Source organism: Coregonus clupeaformis, chromosome 23 (genome assembly GCF_020615455.1).
Source record: "Coregonus clupeaformis isolate EN_2021a chromosome 23, ASM2061545v1, whole genome shotgun sequence".
In the NCBI taxonomy this organism is placed as follows: domain Eukaryota; kingdom Metazoa; phylum Chordata; class Actinopteri; order Salmoniformes; family Salmonidae; genus Coregonus; species Coregonus clupeaformis.
This window is the reverse complement of record NC_059214.1, coordinates 40,672,867-40,684,547: the sequence shown is the minus strand read 5'-3', so window position 1 is coordinate 40,684,547 and position 11,681 is coordinate 40,672,867. Positions and strand designations below refer to the sequence as shown.

General features: G+C 41.3%; 2 protein-coding genes across 3 annotated transcripts in view; one reads left to right on the top strand and one right to left on the bottom strand.

The window, feature by feature from the left end:
- LOC121536944 (guanylate-binding protein 4-like) overlaps positions 1 to 2,993 on the bottom strand; it is a 4,436-nt gene extending 1,443 nt beyond the window's left edge. Inside the window, exons 1-4 of one of the 2 annotated variants that reach the window (XM_041844612.2) lie at positions 2,678 to 2,993; positions 1,236 to 1,504; positions 915 to 1,127; positions 511 to 613 (exon numbers count right to left, since the gene is read on the bottom strand). In XM_041844612.2, the coding sequence (XP_041700546.1) occupies positions 511 to 613; positions 915 to 1,127; positions 1,236 to 1,504; positions 2,678 to 2,822 (730 nt within the window). In that variant the 5' untranslated portion in view covers positions 2,823 to 2,993. Of the gene's footprint in view, positions 1 to 510; positions 614 to 914; positions 1,128 to 1,235; positions 1,505 to 1,671; positions 2,158 to 2,677 lie in introns of those variants that run through there. The other variant, XM_041844613.2, reaches the window with a different exon arrangement.
- LOC121536945 (WD repeat and FYVE domain-containing protein 2) overlaps positions 1 to 11,681 on the top strand; it is an 86,475-nt gene that overhangs the window by 69,828 nt on the left and 4,966 nt on the right. The gene's annotated exons all lie outside the window — the stretch shown is intronic.

The window sequence follows — 11,681 nt, the reverse complement described above, 5'->3', positions numbered from 1 at the left end:
TTTGCTATTTGTTTTGGTTGTGTTTCAGATTATTTTGTGTCCAATAGAAATAAATAATGTATTGTTATTTTGGAGTCACTTTTATTGTAAATAAAAATAGAATGTGTTTCTATACCCTTCTACATTAATCTTAATGCTACCATGATTACGGATAATCCTGAATGAATCCTGAATAAGGATGAGTGAGAAAGTTAGTTACAGCACAAATATAACCTCCCATGTTATTGTAATGGTGAGAGATTAGCATGCCTTGGGAGTATGATATTTGTGCATCTTAACTTTCTCACTAATCATTATTCACGATTCATTCAGGATTATCTGTAGTCATGGTAGCATCCACATTAATGTAGAAATGTTTAGAAACATATTTTATTTCAGCTCATGGAACATGGGACCAACACATGTTGTGTTTTATATTTTTGTTCAGTATATGTTGACCCAATTTATTGTGAGAATTCACTTCAACCAGAATTCAACTAAATAACATCCCATGCCTTATTTTGGATTTACCGTGGATGTTTTTCTCATTTTCGGTCAGTTTTTTGTCAGCTTGCAGGATGGAATTCTTTTCTAGACTCTTCTCCCTCAGGAACTGCTCCAGAATCTCCTTAGTCTGCAGAAAACACCCCCCAAGGCTACATGTTTTATCATTGTTTGATGGCAATCTAAAACCATGTGTTTCTGGTATGATGCTAAACATGCCTAAAGATACATTATTGCAGCTAATGTGAATCATAACAGTAACAAGTCTGATATAAAGAATAGCAACCCATCTACAACTTTGAAACTAAGTAGATCGGCCTGAAAGATAAGAACAGCTCCTGTGTTTTAATATAGATTTTTTTTGTTTGTGACATCCCTAAAGGAAAACACTTTCATTCAGCCCTAGCAAGAACTCAGCCTGAAGGTCTTACCCTAACTCCTTTGTTGTGCTCGGCCCGGTACTGTGCCACCATGTTGTCATGGTGATTGCAGTAAAGCTCATAGCCTCCTGGTGTGGCGTAGATCCCACCTATAATCTTCTGGGCCATCGGAGCAGACAGCTTCTCCAGAAGGGCCTTACATTTCTTCTCTGAGACCTCCTCATTCTGGATGAGAAGGTCAGTGTAGTCTTTTGCAGTGGCCTCCTGCAAGAGTCAAGACATTTTTAGGGAAGCATTTGGAAAAAGTGGTCCTTGAAAGAGTTAAGAACTCAGTGTTCGTACTAGGCACAGATCTTAAATAATTACCCTTACCGCTAAAGCTTTCAAGAAATCCCAATTTTCATCTTTGAAGGATCGCTGCGTGGCCTGGTGGTCTGAGCGGAGGTGATGAGCTGAAATCTGACCCATGTCCACAGGGAATAAGGCCTTCACCTCCTCCATGCCCCTCTGATACACCGCCAGGCCCTCATCCACAGCAGCTTGGTTCTCAATTTGAGCCATGGCCAGCACCGCATTCTCCAGACAGGGCACAGCGCCTTTGGCTATGGTCTCCACATAGGTGTTGACCAAGTGGCCCAGCACTGAATTCAGATAAGAGGTGGCGGAAAAATATAAATGTATACATTTGGTGGTAAAATAACTGGCTACATTCAACGAGAAAATGTGCGTCTGTGCAGAATCTGCAGATATTTGATTTATTTCTCCCGGTTACTTCGTGGCCCCGTTTGACAGTTTTCATACTGGTCACCTGGGAAATGAAGCATATCTGCGACCTCGGAAGTTTCCACAGAGGTCAGCCTCGTCCATGGAGTCCAGGCGGGGCATGTTGTCAGGAGTTGTAGGGGTGGGGAATGCAAAGCACTTGCGCGAGGGGAAGTTGTTCTGGATGCACTCTCATGGGAGGTTGTACATCAGGTTCTTCTTACCCTCACATGACTAGAATTTTATAACCAGTTTCCCAGACACAGATTAGGCCTTGTTCTGGACCCCCCAAAAAAAGAGATTGTCCATTGAAAATGCTTTTTAGTCCAGGAGTAGGCCTAATCTGTGTCTGGGGGACCGGCCCTTAGAGATATAAGATATAGCAGAATACTGTATGACCAATAAACAAACCGGATAAAGTAATTGAGTCACTTGGTTTATAAGTCTGTTTGATTATGAGTGTAATGCTACAATATGTAATTTAGCAACACTCAGAGCAAATATCAATCTTCTTTTCAACCCATCAGAGGAAAGCCCAAAAAATTGTCAAAGACTCCAGTCACCCAAGTCATAGACTGTTCTCTCTGCTACCGCACGGCAAGCGGTACCGGAGCGCCAAGTCTAGGTCCAAAAGGCTCCTTAACAGCTTCCACCCCCAAGCTATAAGACTGCTGAACAATTAATCAAATGGCCACCCGGACTATTTACACTGACACCCCCCCTTTTCTTTTTACACTGCTGTACCCCGCACATTGACTCGGTACCGGTAACCCCTGTATATAGCCTCGTAATTGTTATTTTATTGTTACTTTTCATTTAGTAAATATTTTCTTAACTCTATTTCTTGAACTGCATTGTTGGTTAAGGGCTTGTAAGTAAGCATTTCACGGTAAGGTCTACACCAGTTGTATTCGGCGCATGTGACAAATAAGATTTGATTTGCTCTTTGTGAGAATGATTATTGCAACTATATAATCATTCATGGTACACTATTCTTTGGAGAGCCATTGTGCACTGTTGATCATAGGGGTGGTGGCTAGTGTTAGTGTCACCTTTTTTGAGTTCCAGGGAATGCTCCAGATAGTCGTCTTCGGTGACGTTTCTGCCGTCGATCTCGAGTAGTAGAGTGAAATCTCTGATGGCCCACACAAAATTAGGGAAGAACAAACTGGGGCCCCACTCCTTCCTCCTCATCATCTGAGGATGAAGGTGCACTAGAAGACTTCACCTTGATCCGCTCTGTCAGCTCCGTCACATATCTGTAGGGCCGGTTGAGGATTGACTGACACAAGATAAATGCTATCTAAAGGTTAAAAAAATGCATGTGTTTGAAGAGTTTTGAAAAGAATAATGGGCAAATGTTGCACAATCCAGGTGTGGAAAGCTCTTAGAAACTTACCCAGAAAGACACACAGATGTAATCGCTACCAATGGTGCTTCTACAAAGTATTGACTCAGGGGTGTGAAGAGTTATGTAAATTAGATATTTATGTATTTTATTTTCAATATATTGGAAAACATTTCTAAAAATATGTTTTCACTTTGTCATTATGGGGTATTGTGTGTAAATGGGTGAGAGAAATTATATTATACATTCTGAATTCGGGCTGTAACACAAAATGTAGAATAAGTCAAGGGGTATGAATACTTTCTGAAGGCAATATGGAAGTAGTTTAGTGCCTAAAAAAAGAGGTTAAATATGTGTCCAAAAAATAATATACAGTGTGCAAAGCTGTCATCAAGGCAAAGGGTAGCTATTTGAAGAATCTCAAATATAAAATATATTTAGATTGGTTTAACACTTCTTTGGTTACTACATGATTCCATATGTGTAATTTCATAGTTTTGATGTCTTCACTATTATACTACAATGTATAAAATAGTACAAATAAAGAAAAACCCTTGAATGAGTAGGTGTGTCCAAACTTTTGACTGGTAGTGTATACCTCAGATATAGGAGAGAGACTTCAGAACAAACTTCCTTTTGATATTTTTTTTTACTGTTTTTCCATGTATGAATCTGTTATTCAATGTGTTTCTATGGGCCAATAGCAGTAAGGCCAAATTCAATGTTTCATCCATAACATGTATTCATTTTTTTGTTATACAGTGCCTTCAGAAAGTATTCACACCCCTTGACTCTTTCCACATTTTGTTGTGTTACAGCCTGAATTTAAATTGAGATGTTGTGTCACTGGCCTACACACAATACCCAATAATGTCAAAGTATAATTATGTTTTTAGAGATTTTTACAAATTCATAAAAAATGAAAAGCTGAAATGTCTTGAGTCAATAAGTATTCAACCCCTTTGTTATGGCAAGTGTAAATAAGTTCAGGAGTAAAAATGTGCTTAAGTCACATAAGTTGCATGGACTCACTGTGTGCAATAATAGCGTTTAACATTGTTTTTGAATGATTACCTCATCTCTGTACCCCACACATACAATTATCTTTAAGGTCCCTCAGTCGAGCAGTGAATTTCAAACACAGATTCAACCAGAAAGACCAGGGAAGTTTTCCAATGCCTCGCAAGAAGGGCACCTATTGGTAGATGGGTAAAAATAAAACAAAACACATATTGAATATCCCTTTAAGCATGGTGAAGTTATTAATTACATTTTAGTCATTTTAGCAGACGCTCTTAACCAGAGCAACTTAAAATTGGGGTTAAGTGCCTTGCTCAAGGGCACATCGACAGATTTTTCACCTAGTCGGCTCGGGGATTAGAACCAGTGACCTTTTGGTTACTGGCACAATGCTCTTAACCACTAAGCTACCTTCCACCCCAGGTAATTACACTTTGGATGGTGTATCAATACACCCAGTCACAACAAAGATACAGGCCTCCTTCCTAACTCAGTTTCCGGAGAGGAAGGAAATGGCTCAAGGATTTCACCATGAGGCCAATGGTGACTTTACAACAGGTACAGAGTTTAATGGCTGTGGTAGGAGAAAACTGAGGATGGATCAACAACATTGTAGTTACTCCACAATACTAACCTAATGACAGAGTGAACAGAAGGAACCCTGTACAGAATAAAAAATATTCCAAAACGTGCATCCTGTTTGCATAAGGCACTAAAGTTAAACTGCAATTACAGTTTTGACTTAAATCAGCTTGAAAATCTATGGCAAGACTTGAAAATGGCTGTCTAACAATGATCAACAAACAACTTGACAGAGCTTGAAGAATTTTTTAAAGGATAATGTGGAAATATTGTACAATCCAGGTGTGCAAAGCTCTTAGAGACTTACCCAGAACGACTCACAGCTGTAATCACTGCCAATGGTGCTTCTACAAAGTATTGACTCAGAGTTGTGAATACTTATGTAAATTAGATATTTCTATATTTCATTTTCAATATATTTGCAAAGATTTCTTAAAACACGTTTTCACTTTGAATTCAGGCTGTAACACAACAAAATGTAGAATAAGTCAAGGGGTATGAATACTTTCTGATGGAATGTCCTAAAATTCAAAATCAAATAGCTAAATGATCCTTGGTATGACCGGATTAGAGGGTTTAAAACATGTTTGTTTAGATATTTGTTTACTGTGCTTGCTTATTAATGTGGATTGTAAAGAGTGTGAACTTTGAATTCTCACCTTCACATCCCCCAGCCCCTCTGTATCCAGCAGCACCAGGGTGTCATCTCTTTTTTCAGGATGAGGCAGACACCACATCCAGATGCCCTTAGTTTTTGATTGGATGGTGGCTCCCAGGGCAAAACCTAAATCAATATTTCGAAGACCATTTTAAGAAAATAAAACATTTAATAATATATATTATTTAAACAAATGTACTGACGCAAAAAATATTTTCAATAAACTGGGTATTAACTATTAAGGCACAGATGATGTCCAAACCAGTTTGTTAAGACAGACCTATTCGTCACTCATCATCAGTCAGTCTGTCTCACTTGCCGGTGCGGTACCGCCACCACCACGACGCGCTGCTTCAGTCCCATCAGGTACTTGATGGCCCCAGGGACTACACGAAGCTGGCCGTCTGGGTTTCGACCAGGCACAGTGGGGAATCCATGGTCAAGTGGATTCACAAGATGATCACGTGCAGAAACTCTAATAAATATGAATAATACATCTATAATAAAATGAATGATTCAATATAATGTTCAGGTGAATACGATTGGTGTAAATTCATCCTCGATTCCTCTTAAATTAGCCTAAACTAAAATGTGTTTGGGCTGCATATATAATATTATTGAATCTCAGCATCAATTTAATAAAACAATGTGTTTAAAAACATCTCATTGTGTTTCCCTGCAATGAAAAAAATATGATTTGATCGTCTTTACTTACATAAACAGCAGTCTTGGGGTTCTGTGTCAAGTCCTCTCCCACAGCCAGCCAGTTCGTGTAAATAAATGGCAGAGGAAGGCTGCAGATACAAAAAGTTAAAGTTGCCTTTTAGGCTATATTTCTCTTCACTTATTTTCACCAGTCAAATAAGAGATTGATTTAATGCACCCGACTTTTTAATTAATAAATAAAATCTTTCAAAATAGAAATGTTCAATTGTATGTATTTCATTATTTGATCCAAATTATTGGGCTATTCTTCCCGTAGGAACAGGTGTCTTCACTGCAGTGCGCAGAGAAGGGACATGTTTTCTCGGAAGCCTAATTTAAAACATGAGAGAAACACTTTCAGTTTCAGTATCACCGAAGTCTTCTGCCATCCAAACGCAAACCACAGACCGAACAACAAGCGCACTGACTGCACAGCATCTCGAGATTTAAGCTCTCTTGCGCTTCAAAATTTTGGCTAGGCGCTATTTACTATTGATTTGTAAATTGACTGTTGTATGAAAAATACTAGATCTGGTCTTAATCTACGCTGATGAAATACAAATAGACAAATATTTTTATAACATGAAATTTGCAGTTAATTAATTGTTAATTAGTGTCAGTGGTGTAGTGGTGCCTGGAGAAGTGGGTATACTCTAATTTCCCCCCAAAAAATCAAAACGCCCCGCCCAGCAAAGGAAAGGTACCCTGTGTGAAAAGTTGTATGAGAAACAGTGGCATACACTGAATGACCTAAAATAATAAATCCCATATTGGTCTTTCACAATCAGGCCAATCCAAGCTGTACTGTGGAAGTAGGCTAATCGTAGGCCTACCATTGAAACAGATCAATGTAAAAAAAAATCACAGGTTTCAGATTTTTCCTAAAACAACACAATTGTATGATCTAAGTCCATAACAATACTTAAACCACATCAGGAGACCACTTTTGAGGTCTGGGAAAAATCAAAGAAATGTAGATTTTTCAATGTAGTTACCCTTTAATTCAAGTGTGCAGGCATCTAGCACTGTTGTTTGGTTAGCAGTGTTTCTGTAGCACATGAGATGGAGTTTGCAAAATAAATGGCTACTGGATTGATGCAAATAATCATGATATCATTCTGACAGGTAGGAATAGGCAACTTTGTAGCTAGTTAACATTTAGCAGATAAGGTTTCTGGGAAAGTCTTTCCATCTACCAGAAGATGGTTAGGCCTATCATTAGCATCTCTATATTTTTTATTTTTTCCTTAATTGTTTGAAACCTGGACGTTTTACTTAATATTATGAAGCATGTCTTACCTTACTTGAAAGTAGCCTATAGCCAAAATCCCACCATAGAAATGTGGAGGCAATTAGACTTACTCACATGCTTTCTCCTGTTCTATTGATTTTCTTTCAACTTTATTTCATAGTTAGCAGCCAAAGGCATTATCCTAGTCATAATAGCAACCCATGATAGTTGTTGCATATTTAAATCCCACCTCTGTCCAGTAACAGTGCGTGGGTAAAATCACTGGGGAAGCCCCCCCCCCCCCCCACCCCACCCAAAAAAGCCATATTACAACCTACACTGTATGTGTCATGATAATTGCGTTATTTGCTGTTAATTCATATGCCTTGTGATATATAGGCCTTAAGGCAGAGACAATAAGAAGACAGTGGCAGAATAATTCAACCACACCTTTGTGTGGTTGAGATGGCGCCGGAGAAGATGGCTGCCGTTTTACAGCCCTCTAACCAATTGTACTATTATGTGTGTTTTTTTTGCGTTATTTGTAATATATTCTGTACATAATGTTTCTGCCATCGTCTCTTATAACCAAAAAGAGCTTCTGGATATCAGGACAGCGATTACTCACCTCGTATTGGACGAAGATTTTTTTCTTCAACGAGTCGGACGCGAAGGATATCCTACAGACACCCGACAAGGCCCAAATCCCTGTAATTCGCAGGAGAAAGAGACGGAGATATCGTGGACGTAGGTCGGGGTGCCTTGTAAGGATCCGACGGCGAGCGAATAAACTGCCTCTTCCATCAATCCTATTAGTCAATGTTCAATCATTTGAAAATAAATTAGATGACCTACGATTACGGTTATCCTACCTACGGGACATTAAAAACTAATATCTTATGTTTCACCGAGTCGTGGCTGAACAACGACATGGACAACATACAGCTGACGGGATATATGCTACATCGGCAGGATAGAACGGCTGACTCCGGTAAGACAAGGGGTGGCGGTCTGTGTATATTTGTAAACAACAGCTGGTGCACAAAATCAACTACTAAGGAAATCTCGAGGTTTTGCTCGCCTGAGGTAGAGTATCTTATGATAAGCTGTAGACCACACTATTTACCAAGAGAGTTTTCATCTATATTTTTCATAGCTGTCTATTTACCACCACAAACCAATGCTGGCATTAAGATTGCACTCAATGAGCTGTATAAGGCCATAAGTAAACAGGAAAACGCTCATCCAGAGGCAGCGCTCCTAGTGGCCGGGGACTTTAATGCAGGGAAACTTACATCCGTTCTACCTAATTTCTACCAGCATGTTAAATGTGCAACCAGAGTAAAAAAAACTCTAGACCACCTTTACTCCACACACAGAGACGTATACAAAGCTCTCCCTCGCCCTCCATTTGGCAAATCTGACCATAACTCTATCCTCCTGATTCCTGCTTATAAGCAAAAACTAAAGCAGGAAGCACCAGTGACTCGGTTAATAAAAAAGTGGTCAGATGACGCAGATGCTAAGCTACAGGAATGTTTTGCTAGCACAGACTGGAACATGTTCTGGGATTCTTCAGATATCATTGAGGAGTACACCACATCAGTCACTGGCTTCATCAATAAGTGCATCGATGACGTCGTCCCCACAGTGACAGTACGTACATACCCCAACCAGAAGCCATGGATTACAGGCAACATCCGCACTGAGCTAAAGGGTAGAGCTGCTGCTTTCAAGGAGTGGGACTCTAACCCGGACGCTTATAAGAAATCCCGCTATGCCCTCCGACGAACCATCAAACAGGCAAAGAGTCAATACAGAACTAAGATTGAATCGTACTACACCGGCTCTGACGCTCGTTGGATGTGGCAGGGCTTGAAAACTATTACAGACTACAAAGGGAAGCACAGCCGCGAGCTGCCCAGTGACACAAGCCTACCAGACGAGCTAAACCACCTCTATGCTCGCTTCGAGGCAAGCAACACTGAAGCATGCATGAGAGCACCAGCTGTTCTGGATGACTATGTGATCACACTCTCCGTAGCCGCAGGGCCAGACGGATTACCAGGACGTGTACTCCGAGCATGTGCTGACCAACTGGCAAGTGTCCCTGACTGAGTCTGTAATACCAACATGTTTCAAGCAGACCACCATAGTCCCCGTGCCCAAGGACACTAAGATAACCTGCCTAAATGACTACCGACCCGTAGCACTGACGTCTGTAGCCATGAAATGCTTTGAAAGGCTGGTCATGGCTCACATCAACACCATTATCCCAGAAACCCTAGACCCACTCCAATTTGCATACCGCCCTAACAGATCCACAGATGATGCAATCTCTATTGCATTCCACACTGTCCTTTCCCACCTGGACAAGAGAAACACCTATGTGAGAATGCTATTCATTGACTACAGCTCAGCGTTCTACACCATAGTGCCCTCAAAGCTCATCACTAAGCTAAGGATCCTGGGACTAAACACCTCCCTCTGCAACTGGATCCTGGACTTCCTGACGGGCCGCCCCCAGGTGGTAAGGGTAGGTAACAACACATCTGCCACGCTGATCCTCAACACGGGGGCCCCTCAGGGGTGTGTGCTCAGTCCCCTCCTGTACTCCCTGTTCACCCATGACTGCATGGCCAGGCACGACTCCAACACCATCATTAAGTTTACCGACGACACAACAGTGATAGGCCTGATCACCGACAACGATGAGACAGCCTATAGGGAAGAGGTCAGAGACCTGGCCGTGTGGTGCCAGGATAACAACCTCTCCCTCAACGTGACCAAGACAAAGGAGATGATTGTGGACTACAGGAAAAAAAAGGGGACTGAGCACGCCCCCATTCTCATCGAGGGGGCTGTAGTGGAACAGGTTGAGAGCTTCAAGTTCCTTGGTGTCCACATCCCCAACAAACTATCATGGTCCAAACACACCAAGACAGTCGTGAAGAGGGCATGACAAAGCCTATTCCACCTCAGGAGACTGAAAAGATTTGGCATGGGTTCTCAGATCCTCAAAACGTTCTACAGCTGCACCATCGAGAGCATCCTGACTGTTTGCATCACCGCCTGGTATGGCAACTGCTTGGCCTCCGACCGCAAGGCACTACAGAGGGTAGTGCATACGGCCCAGTACATCACTGGGGCCAAGCTTCCTGCCATCCAGGACCTCTATACCAGGCGGTGTCAGAGGAAGGCCCTCAAAATTGTCAAAGACTCCAGCCACCCTAGTCATAGACTGTTCTCTCTGCTACCGCACAGCAAGCGGTACCGGAGCGCCAAGTCTATGTCCAAAAGGCTTCTCAACAGCTTCTACCCCCAAGCCATAAGTCTCCTGAACAGCTAATCATGGCTACCAGGTCTATTTGCACTGCCCTCCCACTCCCACCCCATCTTTTTACGCTGCTGCTACTCTGTTAATTATGTATGCATAGTCACTTTAACTCTACCCACATGTACATATTACCTCAACTACCTAACTACTTTAACTAGCCGGTGCCCCCACACATTGACTCTGCACCGGTACCCCCCTGTATATAGCCTCCCTAATGTTATTTTATTTTACTTCTGCTCTTTTTTTCTCAACACTTTTTTGTTGTTGTTGTTTTATTTAACTTTTTTAGTAAAAAATACATGCATTGTTGGTTAAGGGCTGTAAGTAAGCATTTCACGGTAATGTCTACACCTGTTGTATTCGGCGCATGTGGCAAATAAAATTTGATTTGATTTATCACAAAACAAGATAGCAACCTCTGTCCTGTGAAGTCCACGATGCATATTGCATGTAACAGACAAGTTACATGACCTACAGCATGGACCACATTTTCCTACCACTAAACAACTATTGATTTAGAACCACAGAGAGTTAGCGCAAGTTGCAAAGAAAACTGGAGCTGCCTCCACTATTCCAGCACCATTTCAACATCAACATTTCAACATCATCAAATCACCTCTGCTTAGTCTAATTCAGTGACAACTACAATATATCAAAAACAATTTAGTCCAATCAACATAAGCTAAATATGATGTGGCTGTCCATGGTTCTGATTTCTGTTTGCGCGCATGTGCGTGTGTTATGATGAGTTTCTGGTATCGAGAAGTTCATGATGCAAGACAGTAGTCGACACTCATATTTGGAGTTGATTCAGTCATTATTTAATGGTTACAATAATGGATTCAATGACATGCGGTACGGACGTAGCCTCTTGTCATATGAATGACTTCCATAGAAAATCTCTCAGTTTATATAATGCCCTTCTGATCTACTTCTTCCAACATCTGCCAACCATCATTGAGTGTCACTCATCTACCACAATAGCATCCACATACTTGGTATTGTGTGTCACCCTAGCCAGGCCATTCCATCACGTACACCTTCTAAGATTATCACAAGTGGCCCCCAATCTATCTTTGCACACCGACCCTCTATCATTTACCAGTGACCTCTATAACACATGGCGTGTCCTTGTCCCCTCTCCTACATGCAGCTTAGGAGTTTACATACATTAA